The sequence below is a fragment of the Podarcis tiliguerta genome, assembly GCF_965153285.1.
Source record: "Podarcis tiliguerta genome assembly, chromosome: 5".
In the NCBI taxonomy this organism is placed as follows: Eukaryota; Metazoa; Chordata; class Lepidosauria; order Squamata; family Lacertidae; genus Podarcis; species Podarcis tiliguerta.
The window spans coordinates 150,860-172,906 of record NC_139538.1 but is presented as its reverse complement, the minus strand read 5'-3'; the positions used below and the strand labels follow the sequence as shown (position 1 = coordinate 172,906).

At 48.8% G+C, this 22,047-nt stretch overlaps 1 protein-coding gene across 6 annotated transcripts in view; it reads left to right on the top strand.

Annotated features, from left to right (window-relative positions):
* Positions 1 to 4,462: 4,462 nt before the first annotated feature.
* The window catches only part of DLG1 (discs large MAGUK scaffold protein 1), a 93,104-nt gene continuing 75,519 nt past the window's right edge, over positions 4,463 to 22,047 (top strand). For 5 of the 6 annotated variants that reach the window (XM_083442024.1, XM_083442023.1, XM_083442022.1 and 2 more), the window contains exons 1-3: positions 4,463 to 4,584; positions 4,845 to 4,976; positions 6,766 to 6,932. In XM_083442024.1, coding sequence (XP_083298150.1) covers positions 4,566 to 4,584; positions 4,845 to 4,976; positions 6,766 to 6,932 — 318 coding nt within the window. In that variant the 5' untranslated portion in view covers positions 4,463 to 4,565. Of the gene's footprint in view, positions 4,585 to 4,844; positions 4,977 to 6,765; positions 6,933 to 22,047 lie in introns of those variants that run through there. The other variant, XM_083442032.1, reaches the window with a different exon arrangement.

The following is a 22,047-nucleotide window of genomic DNA, read 5'->3' as shown; positions in this document are numbered from 1 at the left end:
TGCCATGCCAGGGTCCGGCCTCCGTGCCCTTTCCTCCCTCCACTCCTCTCCAGTGAAGGGGAAGAGAGCACAGCAGCTTTGCACCCCCTGATTTCAAGAGGGCAGGTCTTCAGGCGCAGCAGAGACTGCTGACAGGGTGGGGTGCGAAGGAGCTTCTGCCCTGCTGGCTCTGCTGGAAGCACAACTCAAAGGGCACCAGAGAGGTTGTTTGAATTTGCGGCAGCCAAAGCCTGCCATTAATCCTCTGGCCAAGCCCACATTAATTTGCTCTCTACTTAGATCAACGTGAAGCTGCCCATTGGGCTCTGGTTGGCCTTTTCAGGGTTCGCTGCTCTTGAGGCGCCGGGAAGTGGAGATTTGGGGTTTCTTTCAAATACTTTGAGCGCTGCCGGGTGATCCTGGCTGGCATCGTTGCAGCAAGAAAGATCCTGAACATTGCCTGAGTGGCAGAATGAGGCTGAAGATACCGACTAGCCTTTATTTAGTTATTATTCATTTGTTTAAAGCATCTGCACCCCATCCTGCTGAGTGTGACCCTTCCCTATCATGTAAAAAACATGGGGGAGGGATGCACCTGAAAAATGGAGCATGGGGCCCCCTCAAAACCTTGTGCCTTGAGTGACATGTGGCTGCTCTCCTGGCAAAGTGGGAGCATGAACTGGAAGGCTCAAGGCTTGTTGTGGGATCAGTTCCTCCCTTATTTCCACTTGCACTGGCTGCTGTTGGCACACAGACCCACTTGGTGGTGTTTTGGAACCAACCTTTCAGCTTTGGCAGACGGGGCTGTGAACACCAGGATCTAGAAGCCCCTTTCCCTTTGCTCCACGCAGACGGTGCCATTGTCCACCATGACATACCAGAACGGGCTGCATCTCCATACATTGCAACATTTCACCAATGAAAACAGGGGCAGCCTAAGGAAAAGCAGGACATTCTGGGATCAAATCAGAAGCCAGGATGGCTTCTGTAAATGCGGGATTCTCCCTGGAAAATAAGGGGACTTGGAGGGTCTGTGTCTCTGTCCTGCGCAGGCTTCTTGGAGGAGCCGGTCTGAGCTGAGGGTGCAGAGGCCGGAAAGGAGGCCTGTCGAGGTGGCGCTAGGGAGACCTGCTAGGTTGGCAGGAGCTAGGACAAGAACAGGAGGGATCCTTTACCCAGGGAGACCTGTGGCTGAGAGCAGTGCAGAGCAGCTTCCGGATCTTCAAAGGATGCGCCATAAATCTTTGAACAGCAACAAACGTGCTTCATGCAAGAGAGTTGCAGGATGGCAGGAAGCAGTTGTGATGGCGAGGGGGGGGGGGCAGGAAGGAGTGCACCTTCAGCAAATTTGGGAAGAAAATACATGCTGAAGTGGCCCAAAAGGGAGCCTTGGGGGCTTCAAAGTCTACCTGGATGCAGTTAGATGAAGATCAGCAACAAGCCACAATGCACAGCATTGATAGTCAGGACCAATTTCTGGTCACTGTGCAGCACGGCCTCTGAGCAACCACCATTCCCTCACCCAGCACAAATAGAAGGGGCCACAAATCTTGGTATTATGGGATGGCAGCTCCCATCATCAGCCCAGGCAGCCAGCACGAGTAGTGGTTAGGGAGGAGGGTGGGGGCTTCAGGCTCTTTCAGCTCCTCTGGCCGGCCACAAAGGGCGCCTTCTGCCCAGCCCAAAACTGAGGTGCGGCTGGCAGTGCTGAAGGGACAGAGTCCAACAGCCACACTGGAAGGGAATGAGCCACTGTTGAGAAAGAATTCTGCAGGAAACTACACATCAGGTTATTTGTGCTTCTATAATGCTCTTCTATTCTGAAGAAAAAGCAGGTGTAACATCTCTGTTGGAAAGTGAAGAGTGTTTGTTATTCCCACTGAAAACCAAACATTGGGTGCTTTTACTTGATTTCAGTGCTTCCTAGTGCGTGTTGCTTTTCCATGTCTATTTCCCCCCTAATAACGGCCCTGAACATTTTCCTGGAAAGTCTCCTGGTAAGTGCAAGGATAGCCAATCTCTGGATTTTGCTCCCTCTTTCCCTCCCCTCAGCAAGGCTGCCCCTGTGGCTCAGACGTCTTGCACCCTTTTAGGGGGCCTGATTCTGGAGGAGCAGGCTCCTCTGCGTGGCCCTCCCTCCCCATCAGTAAAAAGGCTAGAGAGTGGCTGGTCCATCCCACAGAACTGCTTTGCGGGCAAACCCTGAGCGATATCCCTTTGCACATTTTTACTGGGTCCATTTTGCTGGCAAAACTCCACCTGCAAAGGGCCAATGCCAGGCTTAGCCAGTCTGAGCCCAAGTCCTCCAGCCTGGAACCTGGGAACTTGGCTACGTGATCTCTCTGCCCCCCAACACTTTCCAGTGGGGCTGGCTCCACAAACGCCAAAGCTTCATAGGCACAGCTTGGCTGTTCAGAAGAATTTTCCTTTGCAATCATGAGAAATAAGCATCTCAAACGTCATTCCCCAGATGTGGCTGTGGAAAGGTTTGCTCATGATCAGCTCAGCCACCTCCCTGGCCAGACCCAACTCCAGCCTCATCCAGAGGCAGCTCAGCGTTGGCCTCCAAGCAGAAGAACGAGAGGAAGATCTTCCTGTGGACGCTGCCGCATGGCAGTTGGCCCAGGCAGGGCTGCCTCCTTCCCTGGGAACCGGGAAGCATTCTGGAAGCTCCAGGTCACTGAGCCTTTGAGCTCAGCATCACCTGCCCTGGCTGGAAGCAGCTCTCCAGCAAAGGAGCTTCTCCTTGCCCACCTGGGATGCCCCAGGGACTGGGCCAGGGATCTTCTGCATGCCAAGCAGGTGCCCCACCCCAAGCCGTAGCCCTTCCATCCCCACCAGCCGACCACAGGAGCAGCTATTCCCCGCACTCACTCTCACAGAAACCTCTCCTTTGTGAGCCCTTACAGGCAAAGCTGGATTTTCGCCTTTGCATTGGGAGGAGGTGGGGGCAGCATATGTGATCACATCCAGTGGTCCACCAACCCTCTGGCAAAATTGGGCTGGCTCAGGAAACAGAAGCAAGAGGCCATTCCTGTTCCTGGATCCCCCAAGACCTCCGCCATCCTTCCTCCTTCCCTCCAGTCCTGGGGTTGACACTGGCTGATCCAACACCTGTTAAATTTAATTCAAGCCCCCCCCCCCCCCGTATTATATTTTTTATTTTGAACATCACCTTGATACTGTTGTGGACTGGCTCCCTGCCCAGCAGCCCAAGCCTTGTGGGTGCCTTCATGGCAGCCCATCCAACGGTCTGGCCAGCCTCCAGATGCACCAGCCATCAAGGGCATCTCTCCCAAGGCACATTAACCCATCTGTGGAGAGAGCAAACAATGGCCCTTGCCCTGAAGTGAGGAAGAAGGCTGTGCCAAGAGATGTTATCTCCCCTGAAGGAGAGGCACTTGCTCTCTCTTTCCTGAAATGCAGCAGCAGGATCCAGAGTCTGGAACCCAGAGCATGCATTTGGTAGGCTGCAAGATTTTCATGCTTTGGGGTCCAAATGCCCCTCCCCACCCCACCCCCAAGCAGTGGGAAGCAGCTGCACCAGTGCTGGACTTCGGGCCGGTTTCTGGCCACCTGAAGACCCACCACCACCTGACTCCCTTTGGGCAGAGATGACCCGGCCTGGCAGCGACCCCCTCCCATCTCATGGCCGCTCACAACCCATGAGCAAAATCTTGCTCCAAAGGTGGTGGGGGGAGCGTGATCCTAATGCACGGCAGGGACCCGGGGCTGCTGGCGAGGGTGAGGTGCGCTGCCGTTATTCCAGCAGCAGCAGCATTACCTGCCCCAGATTGCGGAGGGAGGCCCGTGGCTGAGCTGAGCACTGGCGGAGAGGGGCCTTTCCCAGTCCCGGCTCCAGCTCTGCGCCCCGGGCCCGGCCTGCTTCCAAGGCGTCCGGCGGAGAGGACAAGAGGGGACTGTGGAAATGGAGGGACCCTTCCCTCTCAGCAGCTTCGGCGGGACAGCGGACCTCCGGCTGCTCCTCGGGCGCCACGAGGCGGGAAGAGTCGAAAGGGGCTGGCGGCGAAGACGGGACCCCCGACGGGCTGGCTGCCTCGGGCGCTCCAGACGCCCCCCAGGCGGGTTCCCGCCCCGTCCGCTGAGGACTAGCGCCTTGGGAAGCCCTCGCTCGGGCGCGCTTCTCCTCCTCCTCCGCGAGGGGCCTGGTGGGCGGGGCTCCGTCCGGCCGCCTCTCACCTGTCCCGCCCCGCCCCGTAGGTAGCTGGCGGCGGGCGGCGGCGCGGATTGGCGGGCGGGCGCGGGAGGGGCGTGTCTGCCCCGCCCTCCGCCTCCGCCGGCCAGGCCCGCGACGCCATCTTGCCTGGAAAGTTTGGAATTTCGGAGCGGCCCCCCCGGAGGGAGCGCGGAGGCGAAGGCGGAGGAGGCGAAGGCGGAGGAGGCCCAGGCGGCGGCGGAGCGGGGCGAGCGGGAGGCGGCGGCGGCGGCGCGGAGTCGGGCGGGAGCAGGAGGAGGAGGGGCGGGCGGGCGGAGGAGCCCCCTCAGCGCCCACCGGCCGGCGGGGGAGCAGGGCCGGCGTGGAGGGCGAGGCGAAGGCGGGCCCCGCCGCTCTCCCGCGCCCCGCCATGCCCGTCCGCAAGCAAGGTGAGGCGCCGGAGGGAAGAAGGGCGAGAGCGCGCGCCCGGCAGCCCGCCTCCTCCGGGAAAGTTTTCCTCGGCGGCGCCGCGGGGCAGGCGGGCGGAGGCGGGAGGGCGGCGGGCAGCCCCGGCCCCGCCGAGGAGGAGGAGGAGGAGGGGGCGGCGCCGCGAGGGAGCCTCTGAGCGCGTGCAGAGCGCGGTCCGCGGGGAGGGCCGGGCGGGGCGCGAGGAGGAGCCCCTGTGCATCGACGGTGCCCCCTTTTGCAGACACGCAGCGCGCCCTGCGCCTTCTGGAGGACTACCGCGCCAAGCTGAGCCGGGCGGACGAAAGGCAGCTGCGGAGCTCCGTGGAGAGAGTCATCGGCATCTTCCAGAGCAGCCTCTTCCAGGCTCTCATAGGCGAGTATCGGGCAGCTGGGGAGGGAAGAAGGCTCCGGGACCCGCTGGGACGCCGAGAGCCTTTCTGCGCAGACATCCAGCCCTCGACGCTCATTGAAACGGAATTGCATTTGCTGTCCTCCTCCTTCTGCAGCACATTCACTCAGTTTGGCAAGTTCCTGTGTCTAGACAAACTTGGCTGCCTCTCTGCTTGTCCCTGACTCTAGATCATTTATGAGCAAGTTTAAAAGGCACAGTTTCCACTTTCTGTGTCTCCATTTGGAAAACTTTCACTTCCATTTAGCCAGCTCCTAATCCACAAAGGGCCTCTCCTCTTAATCCATGATTGCTAAGTTTACTCAAAGGTCTTTGAAGAAGTATCTTGTAAAAAAAAAATTAAAGTCAAAGTACGCAATATCAGTCAGATCACTTCTGTCTGTCTGCCTGTTGATGCTCTTGGAGAGCATAGTTTGTGAGACAGACTTTTTCCTTGCAGAAGCCTGTTGCTTCCGCTTCATAGAATAGAATCATAGAATTGTAGAGTTGGAAGGGACCCCCAGAGTCATCTAGTCCCACCCCCTGCAATGCAGGAATCTCAGCTAAAACATCCATGACAGTTGGCCACCCAACCTCAGCTGAAAAACCTCCAAGGAAGGAGAGTCCACAACCTCTTTCCATTGTCAAAGAGCACCCGCCCTGTGGAACGCCCTCCCGTCAGATGTCAAGGAAATAAACAACTCTCTGACTCTGTATAGGGAAGTTTTAATATTTGATGTTTTATCGTGTTTTTAATATTCCATTGGGAGCTGCCCAGAGTGGCTGGGGCAACCAAGTCGGATGCGCGGCATACAAATAATAAAATAATTACTATTAATGTTAACTGTCAGAAAGCTCTTCCTGATGTTTAGTTGGAATCTCCTTTCTTTTAACTTGAAACCATTGGTTTGAGTCCTGCACTCAAGAGCAAGAGAAAACCAACTTGTTCCCTCCTCCATATGACAGCCCTTGCAATATTTCTTATCAGTCTCCTCTTTTCCAGGCTAAACATACCCAGCTCCTTCAACTGCTCCCTATAAAGCTTGGTTTCCAGACCCTTGATCATCTTGGTTGCCCTCCTCTGCACACATTCCAGCTTGTCAGCATCCTTCTTAAATTGTGGTGCCCAGAACTGGACACTGGACTCCAGGTGGGGTCTGACCAAGGTGGAATAGAGTGGGACTATTACTTCTCTTGATCTGGACACTCAACTTCTGTTGATGCAGCGTTAACATTTTTTGCTGTTGCATCACACTGTTGACTCACGTTACGCCTGTGGTCTACCCCTAGATCCTTTTCACATGCACAACTGATAAGCCAGGTGTCCCCTATCTTATGTTTTCAGTCATTCGTATTACACCGGCTGTTTTCCAGTCGTCAGGTGTGGAGCCTGATCTCAGTTAAATTTTTCTGTTAGAAGCTCAGCAACTTCACATTTATTTTCCATGGGAACTCTCAGGTAGATGCTAGAAAGCCTGGAAAGGTTTTCTCATTCTAAGAATTTACTGCCCCCCCCCCCATCTTGTATAATTGGCTGTATATCCTAAAGTTGTGCTTTCTTTACAGGCTTTGTAGGTTCTGCCACTGACAGTTAGGATGTCTCTTTGTGTGTGTGCCATGTGGGGCTGGTGTTTTTGGTCACAAGATGCTCCCTTATTCTGATGGAGATCTGATTATAAATTGAAGGTGGAAGGAAGATCAAGTGGAAAGCAACAACTGCATACAGTATCTTTTCTGAAAATCAAGTGCTGAACCATATTTTCTCACTCTCCAGATATTCAAGAATTTTATGAAGTGACTTTACTTGACAATCCCAAAAGTGTTGATCGCTCAAAGCAGATTGAATTTGTACAGCCTGTGAATACATGGGACTTCTCCAGCCTTCCAAGCACAACAGTGACTTCTGAAACACTGCCAAGCAGCCTTAGCCCAACCACAGAGGTATGACTTTAAAATGTTTGCTCTGGCTCTTGAGCCAGTGGGATGGCCATTCTTAAATCTAGATCTCCTGTACAGTCAGTTTGACAGTAAATCAAAGAGTGATGGTTGCCAAGCTTGTATCCTTGTGTGGCAGGGAATCTGCATTATTTTTCTGTTTGGGCAGTGGGCTGGAAACACCAGAATTGGAAATGGGGGTCAGGTAGGGTGTGCCCACCTTCCCTCACTTCTTCCAAGTTGTACAGTCTTCTTATTTCTCCATATAGAAGTCATGGAAGAGTGAACGGTTGTGTCTCTTTTTTTACCGTGGGAGCAGGGCCGGGGCGGGAGAGTGCTAGAGTCCTGTCTAGTCAAATTGCGTGGGATCAATTCCAATCTGTTACCTCCGAGGATGTGGACAGGCTGCTTGGACGAGTGAAACCAACCACCTGTCTCCTTGATCCTTGCCCATCCTGGCTTATAAAAGCTAGCTGGGAAGGGCTGGGCGATGGGCTTCGTGGGGTGGTGAATGCTTCCCTCCGTGAGGGAGTCTTCCCAGACCCGCTGAAAGAGGCGGTTATTAAACCGCTTCTTAAAAAACCATCTTTAGATGCGGCCACGATGGCCAACTATCGCCCAGTCTCAAATCTTCCATTCTTGGGCAAGGTGATTGAGCGAGTGGTGGCTGAACAACTCCAGGCACGCCTGGAAGAAGCGGACCATTTGGATCCCTTCCAGTCGGGATTCAGGCCTCATCACGGGACTGAAACTGCCTTGGTCGCACTGGTTGATGATCTCCGGCGGGCTAGGGACAAAGGTGAGAGCTGTTTCCTAGTTCTGCTGGATCTCTCAGCGGCGTTTGATACCATCGACCATAACATCCTTCTGGACCGTCTTGAGGGGCTGGGAGCTGGGGGTACTGTCATACAGTGGTTCCGCTCCTTCCTCCTGGGCCGTGTTCAGAAAGTTGTGGTGGGGGATGAGTGTTCAGACCCCTGGGCTCTCACTTGTGGGGTGCCTCAGGGTTCTGTCCTCTCCCCCATGCTTTTTAACATCTATATGCAGCCGCTGGGAGAGATCATCAGGAGGTTTGGGCTGGGTGTTCATCAGTATGCGGATGATACCCAGCTCTACCTCTCTTTCAAATCAGAACCAGTGAAGGCGGTGACGGTCCTGTGTGAGTGTCTGGAGGCGGTTGGAGGATGGATGGCGGCAAACAGATTGAGATTGAATCCTGACAAGACAGAAGTACTGTTTCTGGGGGACAGGAGGCGGGCAGGTGTGGAGGATTCCCTGGTCCTGAATGGGGTAACTGTGCCCCTGAAGGACCAGGTGCGCAGCCTGGGAGTCATTTTGGACTCACAGCTGTCCATGGAGGCACAGGTTAAATCCGTGTCCAGGGCAGCTGTGTACCAGCTCCATCTGGTACGTAGGCTGAGACCCTATCTGCCCGCGGACTGCCTTGCCAGAGTGGTGCATGCTCTGGTTATCTCCCGCTTGGACTACTGCAATGCGCTCTACGTGGGGCTACCTTTGAAGGTGACCCGGAAACTACAACTAATCCAGAATGCAGCGGCCAGACTGGTGACTGGGAGCAGCCGCCGAGACCATATAACACCGGTCTTGAAAGACCTACATTGGCTCCCAGTACGTTTCCGAGCACAATTCAAAGTGTTGGTGCTGACCTTTAAAGCCCTAAACGGCCTCGGTCCAGTATACCTGAAGGAGCGTCTCCACCCCCATCGCTCTACCCGGACACTGAGGTCCAGCACCGAGGGCCTTCTGGCGGTTCCCTCACTGCGAGAAGCCAAGTTACAGGGAACCAGGCAGAGGGCCTTCTCGGTAGTGGCGCCCTCCCTGTGGAACGCCCTCCCACCAGATGTCAAAGAGAACAACAACTACCAGACTTTTAGAAGACATCTGAAGGCAGCCCTGTTTAGGAAAGCTTTTAATGTTTGATGTATTACAGTATTTTAATATTCTTTTGGAAGCCGCCCAGAGTGGCTGGGGAAACCCAGCCAGATGGGCGGGGTATAAATAATAAATTATTATTATTATTATTATTATTATTATCTCAGTGACTAGAATTAGGGCCATGTCTGTGGGGAACCCAGGCTTATGAAGCTTGCTAGTTGGTGGAATTTCAGGAATGTTGCTGTCCTTCAGTTTAATCAACCTACAAAACTCTCTGAGTTTTTGTGGCATCAAGAGATAGCAGTATGTCATAGTTGTCTGTTCCAGTGGAAATGTCCACAAGAGTACCTTGTCATCTGTTGCCCCACTGAGGTTATGGAGGGATGTGGAATGTTCTGTGTGTTGCCAAAGGTGGAAGTGAGCAATCTGAAAAGAAGCTGTAAAACAAAGGCACATACATTTTTGGATTTTATTGTTTGCAGTGAAGGCTTACAGTGCCATCCGGTCTCTCTCAGTTCTGTTCTGGGGCAACAGCATGTCTTCATTATTCAGCCTGCCTCTGTTTGACATTGGAGTAGGATCGACTCTCAAATGATGCTTAAGAATGTTTAACACCTTCAAGTTGAGATATTCACCTGACGTTATATGTGATAAAATTGATCAAACTGAGGGTCTCTCCAGCTTAGCATTCTGTTTTGCCCCTCAGAATGATCCAAGGGGGAGTCTACCCTTTCTGAGATGTCTAGTTTGTTTGATTCCGTGTCCTCTTTGATGTAGGAAGTGACAGTCCCCATGATCTTTCAAGACCTTCTTAGAGAGGCAGCTGGTTCCTGCTGCACGTTCATTGCGCCTAGTCCTACCCTATCCCTGCTTGGATGGTCAAGTGTGCTTTGCCTTTAGGATGTAGGATTCCTCCTGAACTAGCCCCTGGCGGCTTTCTTCTAGGGGTCGGCTTAAAAGCTGCTCTTCCACATTTTTGATATTAACTTCCAGTATGATTTTAACTTCAGTTTTAAGTAGAATCATCCCCTTTTGTACATCCTGGTTTGCCCCCAAATGTTTCTCAGCACAGAGGAACCCAGAATACCTCCTCTCTCCTGCACTGTATTATCCATACAGTGGTACCTTGGTTCTCAAATTTAATCTGTTCCGGAAGTCCGTTCCAAAACCAAGGTGCCTTTTCCCATAGAAAGTAATGCAAAATGGATTAATCCGTTCCAGACTTTTAAAAACAACCCCTAAAACAGCAATTTAACATGAATTTTGCTATCTAACAAGACCACTGATCCATAAAATGAAAACAATAATCAATGTACTGCAGTCAATCAATCAATCAGCTGAACTAGGTTCCACACAGTCACAAAAACAAAACAAAAAGAGCTGCAAAAACGCAAAAACAGACAGACCTCAGTGTAACACTCAAAACGGAAGCGTAACACTCAAAACTGAGCATGTTTGGTTTCCGATAATAGTTCGCACCCTGGAACACTTACTTCCGGGTTTGCAGTGTTTGGGTTCCAAGTTGTTTGAGTACCAAGGCGTTTGAGAACCAAGGTACATGGATATCCCTTAACTCTGTTTGTTCTGCTGGTCGTACATGCAAAATACCTTGGAGGTACCGTATTCCAATGTTCTACCTAGCAACCTTAATTTTGCTTCCAGGACCACACTGTGACTTATCCCTAATGTACTGTGGGTGCTGGCCTGTCACAAATAGCAGAGGCTTGACAACCATATGTCAGGAGTGCTCTGATGGTGTTTCCTGCTTGGCAGGGGGTTGGACTCGATGGCCCTTGTGGTCTCTTCCAACTCTATCATTCTATGATTCTATTCTATGATTCTAAATCCAGAGGCATATGCTCAGCATGTGAGCATGCTGTGCTCCATCCTCCAAGAGTTCCTTCTGAGGAATCATTCCCTTCCTTTCCTGAGAACCTGCATCTCTGTGACGGCAGAGGAGCTGTCATCCTGGGAGTGGCATGTTGCTGCCACGTCCTTGGGGGCCTCATCCTCAAATCTGCCCACCCCTTCTCAATTTCTCCAGCTGAAGAAACTTGTACCTGGAGGACCAAGAGCTCATTGCACTTGGCACACGCCCATGACTTCTGTTCAGCTGTCATGCATGCAATGCTCTGTCATGCAAGGCTCATAATGTGTTTTTGTGTGTCGTTTTCACTAATATCAGCATTTGTCTTACACTGCCTTAATTGTTGGTTGGGGAAACGCACCACAAAATTTGGAGAAGTGTGGATTCTGAAAAGAAGGATGCATTTCAGTTCACATATTGTTTCAGGAAGTTCAAATTAGAAATCCAAGGCGAATTTTTCGCCCACCCCACATATAGTCCTCTCCTTGGCAGGATTTTGGAAGCCAAAAGCCTGAAGGACTTTTTCCAAAAAAGTGCGAGGAGTAGTAGGACCTTCTTTCAAATCCAGCCGTAGGCTACACGTTATTAAAACAAGCCGCATCCTAGACGCTGCCGCCTGCCTTTGCAAGACACTTCCCTGTGCCCCACCCACCCGGCTATAAACCGCTGGCCAATTAGGCCAGCCCCAAAATTCCTTGTATACTCTTTCTAATACAGTGGTATCTTGGTTCCCAAACTTAATCTGTTCCGGAAGTCCGTTCTAAAACTAAAGCGTTCCAAAACTAAGGCGCGTTTCCCCATCAAAAGCAATGCAAAATGTATTAATCCGTTACAGACTTTTAAAAACAGCCCCTAAAACAGCAATTTAACGTTAATTTTGCTATGAAACAAGACCTTTGATCCATAAAATGAAAACAATAATCAATGTACTGTACTATAAAATAAATAAAACAGTAGTGTAGATGATAAAAATAAATTATTTTTTTCCCTTACCTGCACTGATGATAGTCATTGTTTGGATGGGAGTCTTTTATCCATTTCCACAGTCACACAATCAGTCAGTAGCTGAACTGGATTCTAGTCACAAAAACAAGTCGCAAGTCAGAGTCCCATAAAACGAAGAGTCCCACAGTCACAAAAATGAAAAAAATAGCAAAAACGAAAGACCAAATATCACCTCAGAACGGAAACAGAAGGCTTCCATTACAATGCGGGGGGGACGACGGACGGACGGACACGCAAATTAGCAGTGCATCAGTACAAACGGAAGCTCAGGAGCACGTTTGGCTTCCGGAGCAAAGTTTGCAAACCGGAACACTGACTTCCCAGTGTGCGGTGTTCAATTTCCATGTTGTTTGGAAACTAAGCTGTTTCAAAACTGAGGTACCACAGTATACTCTTAATAAAGTTTCATAATTGGACCAGTGCGGTTTGTGTGTGTTTGCCAGTCTCAGGTTTGAGAAATTCCTGTGCATCTAGGTGGCTTTGGGTTCCACCTTGTTGGAAGACCAGAGTTAGTAAAGCCAGGAACTTGCCTTGTTCTCAGGGAGAAGCAGAGGTCTGGAGAGCTGGCTTGATGCTCTGTAAATTGCAAGGGATTTGCTGGAGGTGCAAGGTGCGCTGGTCCAGAATCCCGGGATTTAACTATTGATCATATATTCAAAGTGTCCCTCTTGTTTTTGGGCTGGTTGGTGACCTAGAAAGGGTAAGATTCAACAGGCAGCAGTTAGACAAGGAAGGGGGAGGAAAGGCTCTCCTGAGTATCCCTCCTCCTTCAAGTCTGTGTCTTGTTCCTTTTAAGTTTGGTAACTTAACGCTTTGTCAGTGGTGCTAAGAGGGGCTCCCGCTCACACCTGTGGAGCTACTTTGTAGTCTTAGCGCAGACACACACATGGACTTGGTTCCTGCACGGTGAACTTCTGATCTCTTCATCGTTCAGGTCACGACGGTCTGGTCTATGCAAGGTGAGGGAGGAGGAGAGCTCCTCAGCCTGGCTGCCAGCCTCGGTAGCCCAGAGGGTCAGAGTCGCTGGGTTCCTCATCTGCCAACGAAGTTGCACTCACAGTAGACCCCTTTAAATTAATGGACCTCAATTAGCCATGGCCATGAATCTCACTGGGTCTACCGGATAGAGCACACAGTTTATGTAAATTGTGACTTTGTCCTGCACTGTGATCAGCAAAGCTTGCAGGAGTGCTGTTGGTCTGGTTGTAGCAGCCCCTGCTGAGTCTTTTTAGTGTTTACTCAATAATAATAATAATAATTCTGGAGTCATTTGGACATAGGCAGAAGCTGTCTTAGGCAGAGACAAACCGCTAGTCGGTCTTGCTCAGTACTGATTCTCAGCCCTGCTGCCTGAGCCCTTTGGATTGGAAAGAAATGGGGGTCTTTGGTGTGCAAGCAGGTGCTGCCTTTGAGCCACACCCTGTTAAATCTGGTACATTCAAGACGGGCAAGTGCTAAAAATAGTTAAAATCAAGCTTTGTTGTTTGTCTTCCTAAGCTCTGTTTTCACTTCCCACCCCTTCAGAAATTCTACATGGAATATTCCATCTGTTATCTTATTGACTCCAGATGCTGAAATTGTTTAATGGGGGAAACCTTTGCATGTAACTGTAGCTTTCATTCGCTGGAATGCTTCGTTGGGGAGGGAGAGAATTCTTTTATTCAGCGGTTTATTCAAAATATGTTTAATTAAATACAGCTTTGAATCTCATCCATCAAGCCGTCTTTAGAACTGGGAGTGCTGGATCAAACTGCATAAAGAAGCAGGTTAATTGTAAACCTCAGGAATAATTTGGAGCACATTGGAGAAGCCCCCTTCCTCTACAGTTGTTTGTTCTAGGGAGCATTTCTCATTTCCCAACCTGTTTCTGGGTTCTTTCTTCCTTGGCTGCATCCTGCGACAGGTCTTGATGCTGTGACCCCCCCTTTCTTTCTTCCCCCCTCTTCCCCCCTTATTCTCTCTCCCCCCCCCCCCCCAGTTTTCAGTAAACAACCACAGGCCAAATAATGGACTTAAAGTAAACTAACTGGCTGTGTGGAGCAATGGACTGCCTTTGCATTGTAACCACCAAGGTAAGAGACGGAGTTTCAGCAGGGCTATGTTTGTGGGAAGCCGTATGTTAACTTCCATGCTTTGCAACTTTTTGTAGGGAGGATTTCATTTCAAGCCTCCTCTGGGATATCTTAGCTTGCTTAGCAGGACACAAAACGAGTGCATGTAAATGGATGTATTTTCTCTTCAACTTGATACTTTATGGTATTGAATGCATACAAATGCTAGCATCTTCTTGCTGCTTTGCTTGAACTCTCAGAATAGAACTCATATGCTAGTTTTACATAACCTTTAATCTTCCCTTTTTAATGGTTATCTTAATCTGAGGAAGCTTTATTGGGATTCCATTTTTAAATGTCCTGTGACACAAAGGTTCCATGTTGGCTGTGCTGATGCTGGCCAGTGCTTTGCAATGGTCAGTCTACCTCATTGCTTGCAAATGGCCAAGCGTCCTGACTTGGGGAAGCGGAATGGGGGTCCCGGAAAAGGTGGGCTGAGAGAGGACTGGCGTGCTCTGTACTATTGAAGACCTTTTTCTTCCTGTGAGACACTTAAAAGCCCATCCCCACCCCCGTAATTCTGCCTTCAGCAAGCACAGTCATTGGAATGAAATGAAAACTACTTCATCAAGAATAGAATCTGACAACTTTTAATGAGAGTATCTTGGCAGTTTACAGGTGATGGCTTTTTAGAGCAATAGATGTGAAAGCCTGTGAATTTTTCTTATGGTAGGCAAATGAATGCATCCTTTCATACCTACTCTCTGTTTGCGCAAATGTCGTCTTCAAAGGGTTTTGCCTTGATGGCTGAAACAGATGAAGTCTTGTCTTTTGCCTGACAGCTTTATCTTAGAGTTCTGTTTTGAGCTCAGGGAATGTTTAAGTGAGTGTTGTATTTGTTTTGGATCCAGGGTTGATGTCATTAAGATAACTGGCATTGCACATTTAGAGTGTCAGTCCCTGAGTAGGAAAACTTCTCTGGACCTTCCAAGCTCTGAGCTTTAATGGTGAACCTTCCAAGAGGTTTTGACTTCATTCTGTATAGCAGGGTGCTGCTCTGGGGTTTAGAAACTTGTCTCAAGCAGTGTGAGCTGGTGCCGCGCAGAATGAAGCGTTCAGGTCATGTATTATTTATTTTAAGAAATGTATAACCCATTGTTTAATAAAATTGCAACATTTCAAAACAGTCAAGAAAATTAAAAACATGTAAAAGAAAAGCATATAAAATATACTGAAAATAGATTATGCTGTTCCTTTTTTAATTTTCACACTTTTGAAACAACAAAACTTCACAGGTAATCATAATTTTAACCATAAATTTAACATCTGGGGCACTAAAAATACCATCTGCTCTAAGAAGATTACAAATAAGTGGTTTAATCACATCAGTTCAATCTCTGTATTACTCAAAGTAATCAGTTGTTCAATATGCTACAAAAGGATTCTGTATGTTTTAAAGTTACATTTCTTTAACTCATTTTGTCTCGCATGTGTGTGTTGTGGTTTTCAGCATATTGCACCCTGTTCTTGGAACATGAATCTTCCATTTAGATATTTTTAATATTGGTGAGGAGCAGATGTTTTTTTAGCTGTCAGTGATACCTCACTATTGTAATATCAATATAATTATGTAGAAAGAATCTAATGTTCCCTTAATAGTCCTATGCTTTATCACATTCTGTTATAAACACCTGAAGCAAATGAAAAGCCTTGGTTAGTAATAGGGCAGCCTTGCCTTCTTGTAGCTCTTCCTGATGCCTTAGCGATAGTGAGCCTGAGAGAGAGAAAACCCGCTGGAAAGTAACTTGTCTATTGATTACAATGGGCCTAATGTAACAGCTGGGTGCTACTGTTATCGTTAGTATTATAACTGCTTATTACCTGTCCTTCACCGTAAGGTCGCAGGGCAGGTTATAACATTAAAACACAGTATTTAAAACAGTGTTAAACAAATTAACAATCACAGTAATAAGGTGGGTAATAGACATTTCATTTGTCAAATGCCAGGGTAAAGAGGTGTGTCTTCGGAAGCTAAATAATGTAGGTGTCAGACATACCTTTTATTGTGAGTTGTGGCAGTTTCTTTGCCATATAATATTAACATGCATTTTTGCCAGGATGACTGTAGCTGGTATAAAGACTGGTAGTCTCCAAAACAGAAGCGTCTTTCAAAATCTTGATGATCAAGAAACAGCAGCCCACCTTGGCATCTCTCCCTCCCCTACTATACCGTCAGTATTTTATAATTATTTTCAACACCTCTACTTCCGAAGTATGACCTTTTATAACTTTGCTAGCATTTACACATCTTGAAGCTAAGGTTTATAACTAGATCCTGACCACCATTGTCCTCCCACCTCTGCCATTCTGTGATTCTGTGGTTCTGGAGCGTGTTCAGGAATAGAGAAGACATGCTGCCCTCTGCTGCTGGCAAAAGGCATGTCTTACTCTGACAACCACTGTGAGGAAAACGAAAGGGTTGGATGTGTTGCATCCATTTTGAGCAATAGGAAGAAAGGAATTGTGGGCCCTTTGCAATAGCAGTTTGCAGGTGGCTGATTCTCTGTGGAAGACAGAAGACGAGCTGTGAGCATCCTCATTGTGTCTGGATGAGATTACTGCAATAACATGATAACTTTCTCTCATGTGTGCTCAGAAATATCAGGGCAGGAAAGCATCTAGATATAATAAATAAGGACAAAAACTTTCAGAGCTTTATAAACATCTTCTATTTATGCCAAACTTTGTATTCCTAATGTTGAAAGCTTTGTAGCCCTTTGTTGTGACTTTGCAACCTTTTTCATCTTGAGTCTTTTATATGTACCTAGAGAGACCTAAAGTGTAATGCTGGCCCCAGAATTGCTTCCATAATCTTTTGTAAGCCTATTCCAGCTTTATTGATTTCAAACCTATATTAGCCACTCTTCAGCTGTAGCTCTCAGCTGTTCACAAAGTATAATATTAAAAACACAGCAAATAGCTAATTACAGCAGATGGAACAATCAGAATTAAAACCAAATAGAATGAAAAGGCCTGGATTTCAGCTGATGCTGAGAAGAAAATGAAGAGGGTGCCACTGAACCTCTTTTAAGAATGGAATTCCAAAAATGGGGCACCCCCCCCCCAAGCCTCTCTTGCTGCAGCTGCTGCCTGCATCTTCTCTCCCCTTGGAGCAGCAGCACCTCAGAGGCTGATCCTGCTGGAGGGAGCCGGCAACCTTAAACCATCCGGCACAAGCCCCCAGTTCCATATAACCAGATGTCACAGAATCAGACATGTACTTCAGGGCTTTAGCATATTGTCACTGTTGATTATTATACACTTTCCATGAATTAAACGGGCCTCTTTTCCTGTGAGACAAATTCTCCTTGTATATGCATTTTCTGTTTCTAAAGCTGGCTTTAGAGATGTATTGTGGACCATGGTTTCCTGTGAACCATATATGTTTCTAGTGTAGGCACTATCAGTCCGGTAGAGTTCCATGTACAGTGGTACCTCGGGTTACAGACTCTTCAGGTTGCAGACACTTCAGGTTACAGACCCCGTTAACCCAGAAATAGTACCTCGGGTTAAGAACTTTGCTTCAGGATGGGAACGGAATTCGTGTGGCGGCAGCGGGAGTCCCCATTAGTTAAAGTGGTACCTGAGGTTAAGAACAGATCTCCGGAATGAATTAAGTTCTTAACCCGAGGTACCACTGTATTGGCTGCTTTGATTTCAATTAGAAAAGATGGCAAAATCCTCTATGCATTGGTATTCTACTTGTTTGAATGGTTGTGAGCAAGTCCTTTGGAGAAGCGGATGTTTGCAAGGCAGCCATTGACTTGCCTTGCTGAAGTGGGAGTCTTTGTCCATCGTATTGTTAGGCAAGACAACCTCTTAATGTGCCTCAAATGCATTCTCTGGGTGTGCCTGGCGGGGTGGGTCCTGAGGCATCATCCAAGAAAACGGGCTGAGAGCTTGTGATTCCCCACCCCCAACACTGTACGGACCCAAGGACCGCATCCTGCTCCTTTTATGCCGCTTGCCCAGGTTGGCTAAATCTTGGAGAGCCTGTCTGACTGTTATGTTTTTTTAGAAAGCAGGCCTTCACAGAATAGGTATGGATGAACTCAAATGGAAACACACCAGGCATTTGGAAAAAAGATCTGCAGTGTTCCTGTTTTGAGGGCAATTAGTCTAAATCATTTATTCTAAAACCACGTGGAATGATCTGCCTGCGGTGTTTGTGAAAATGATACGCACATTAACTGCCAGTTGTTGTGTACTGGATGTGGCCCTCCAGTCCATCGCTTGGCTTCCAAGGTGTTCCTGAAGCTGAAGAGGTTCCCTGTCGGGGAGAGAAGGAATCACATGCAGTTCAGGTGTGGTCCTTCTGCCCCCTCTTCTGCGTGTGTACCTGGCTAGGAGGGCTGGCTGAGCCCAAGTAAAATAACTGATCCCGGAATAAAACAGCCATGCTTGGACCAAATAAGTGCTGCCAGGGCGCTTTAGGCTAAAAAGGCCTCCTAGGGGGAGGAGCGCAAAAGAACAAAGCTGGCCCAAACTATTCTGAGAAATTAGCAGTGTAGTGGAATTGAACTTCCGCCTGTTTTTACCCTTTCCAGGGCCACACTGTCCTTGGTTGTGTCTGTTTTCTAGACTTGGTGGTCGGGGGTGGGGGGGGCACCACATGGCCTTGCCCTGGCTGCTTCCCTTTGCTTTTGTTCCAAAGCAGTGCAGGCAGGGACCCTGCAGCAAAAGTGCCATGTGCTGATGGATGGACCCCCCTTAGGCGGCAGCATAACGGTCAGATGAACGGTCAGCTCTGCCAGTTCCAGGTCTAAGTGCAAGAGCTTATTGTTTGAGGTGACAGATGAAACAATAAACCCTCTCTCCTGCAATTTCTTTAATGCAGCAGTGAATATTGCTATTGGATTGCCCTTTTATTTCAAATCCTTATCTAGTCTCAGCAATAAATCCTGCTGCCCCAAAGCCATTGTCCAGCCCTGCAAAACTGGCTGTTAGGCAGGATAGATTTAACAGGACCCTGCAGTGCTAATAACTCTTATTGCAGTCTGTGGGTTGGAAATGAAGGCACAGTGGTGAGAAGGGAAGCCCCTTTTATTCTGATGGGAATGTCTGGGTGATTCATGGCTGCCCACATTGATGTCAGCTTTTCATTCCTGGTGCTGATTCACTGTGAAGCATTCCACGTATGCAGGCTGCAATAATTAACATCGTTCTTTGCTACCCACTAACACTGCTGCCCCTCCGTTGCCCTGCCATTGTAATGAAACCTCTTCTGATACTCGATGTCTCCGTTCACCAATGGAAATGGGCTCCAAGAGAGACAGCTTCAGGATGCCCCATATATTGGTTGGCTGTTCCAGGTGCCAGCCCTCCCTGCCTTCCAGGTAGACAGAAGTCACAGGACCAGGAAATGAGCAGCGAGTGGCTGGATATTTTGAAGCTGGCTGCATTTACTTGGATTTCCAAGTTCTGCTACAGTCTGAAATGTGCTTGCTAGAGCTTCTCTCTCTCTCTGGCGTGTGCTTGTGTGTGCCCCCTGCGATGATGATGGGTCGGTTGCTGCAGCGTTTTGCCCCTCCCCCTCAGCATCTGGCATCAACGGAGCAGTGGCTGCAGCCAGATGAGCCGCTTTTATCCTTATGGAGGAGGTAGCGGAGCTTACTTTGCCTGCAGCAGGTGGAACTGCCTCATCCCCTTCTCTCCCTCCCTCCCTGCTCCCCTCCCTGGAGATTTTTGGCCAAGAGGATTCCAAAAGGGAGCCCTTGCAGAGTTCTCTTCATGCTGATGCCTTTTCTCTAACTGAAGAGGGAGCCACCCTCTTGGAAAGGGACACATGGACCTCTTCGGCTCGATCCCGCAGGCGGTGGGGACTTCTGCCACGAGAAATAATTCCGTGCTGTTTTTCTGTCTCAGCTTTCTGTTGAGAGGATCATGGACTCACACGTCCAAGGCAGGCAGCAAGCCCTTCTTTCCAAAAGCATTCTTCTTGAATCTCGGTTGCTGAATGATGGAGGTGTCCTGGGTCTGAAAAGATGTCTCCTAGCACAAAAAACGTGGATTGCTTTTCTCCAGTGCTGTGCCACTGCAAAGTAGCATGCAGCAACAACACTGTCTCTTTAATGTTTGGATGCAAGGTGGGTCCGAACGGGGTTTCTGGCGAACCTCTGGCACATCTAAATAAATTAGCAGCATCTCCTTGTTAATGGGATCTGTAGCAATAGAATTATGCCATGGGATGGGATTAAGTCATATGCTTTTGGTGACGTGCTGGGGGCAGGCAGGCAGGCAGCGGCGATCTCTGCTCGGTCTGTGTGCCTTGTGGAAGAGGGATATTGCACACGCACCCTCTGCAGGAGAACAATTAAAAGGCAGAGTAGAAAAACCTCTGGGGAAGGCTGAAGCACTGCCCTGGCAAAGCACGGCATGTTTTTGTAGTTACAGTTTTTACTTTGTAATATTCATACCCTGTTCTTTTGTTTATTGAGCTCCTGGGGTGGCTTATAGTAATAAAAAGGTATCTACAGCAGGAAGTAGCTCTATTAATTGCCATCTTAAATGTTTTGCTCCTGCTTTATTTTGTGGCTATCATGTCAGAATGGAAGCTCCCTGGGGGAACACCTGAGGGCTTTGGGGGCAGGGTTGACAAACTGATGGAGCAGTGAAGGGGGCATAGTGACCTTTAATGCAGAGCATCCATTTGGATTGACTTGATGGCTTTTTTTCTTCCCTCCTTTTAAAAAAAGTGAAATGCATGTTATTACCCAGTATTTGGGGGTTTCCTTATGTGGGTTGAGATACCTCAGGGTGCGATTGGTTTCCATCCCATGTTGCAGATACTTTAGAGAGAGAAGAGCTGAGGCATGCATTTTGCCTCTGAGAGGACCTTCAGGCAAGCTCAGTTGACCCAGCCAGGGTTCTTGAGGACTGACTTGCAACTGAAACGTTGCAGGGAAAGTGCAGTGATTGGACGGCGGCTTTGGGGTTGGCAATGGGAGGGAAGTGGAGGAGAGGGTTGCAGGAAGGCAATAAAGAGTTTCCAGTGACGGCAGCTGCCTCACAGCTGCCCCTCTTGGGGAATGGCAAAAATGTTCAGCTCCATTCTTTTTAAAAAATCTTCCTGTTGGGTGCATGTTTCATGTGAAATCTCAGCAGTTTGTAGATTAGCTCTTCCAACTTCCAGTGTGGCCTGCAAGTACCCAGTGCTAGGCGGACTCTTTAATTTAGTGGCTGACTAGACAGTCCCTTCACAGAGAGGTGTGTTTGGCACCTTTGTTGTGTAACTTTTGTTATATGCTGAAGATGCACCTCTTTTTCCTGGCTTTTGACACCTGAGACATATTTGGACCCACCCTATGTTTTTGACCATGATTTGTTGTAACAGATTTTAATGTTGTGGTTTAAAATAGTTGTAACCTGCCCCGAGACCTTGTGGAATTTTAAACAAATAAATAGTGTGTCTGGATGGCAGCTAAGACTTTCCCTACCACTCAGGCTGTGTTTTGCATGCTGGTTGTAAGCAGAGGAGGTTTAATATGCCAGGAGAAAACTTGCCCTGGAGAGGTTATAGATGCTGCCTTCAACTTCAGATTCTTGTTTCCTTCTCTTCCCCACCAGTGATGGAACAATAACTTTGGGGGGCACAAGTTGAGGTTTCATGATGTTTCCCTTTCCTCAGCATTGGCCTGGGGTGAGGTGCAGTTCATCTCCACATTCCATTGTGGTTTCCACAAGGCTGCCAAGGTTTGTCACTGCATATGCTCCCAAGCACTCTGTGTGCGGGTGTCTTTTTCCAAAGTACCATTTTAAACTGATTGGTCCCAGAGGCCGGTGAAGCCTGGGGAGTCCCGGTGGTGCTTGCAGGTATGTTTGTAGGTCCCCTCCCCCAGTTGTTTATTGCTGTTACTCCTGAAGCATATCCAGTCCATGGGAAATGATTAAAATGCTCTGTTAACGGTGCTAACTGTGGTGGTTGAAGGACCAGGCAAGCCAAACCCAAAATGGAGAAGCTTACTTAGAAGTGCTTATTTCTGGTATGCTTTTTGCCCAAGCGGGCTAAGAAATAACATGCCTAGGACATGTGAGCAGTATTATAGCCTGACCTGTACCAACGCCAGCCCAGCTTCAGTGTTACTCACATTTGCAGTATCCTCTGCCTTGGCAGAAAGCAAGAACTATATCTTTGGCTTCTGTTACTGGCCTAATGAAACAGTGACCGACACATGGCTCCTAGCTCCAGCTGCTGTTTCCTGAGTGCCAGTGGTTGTGTGCCTTTCACAGTTCTTGTGCAGAA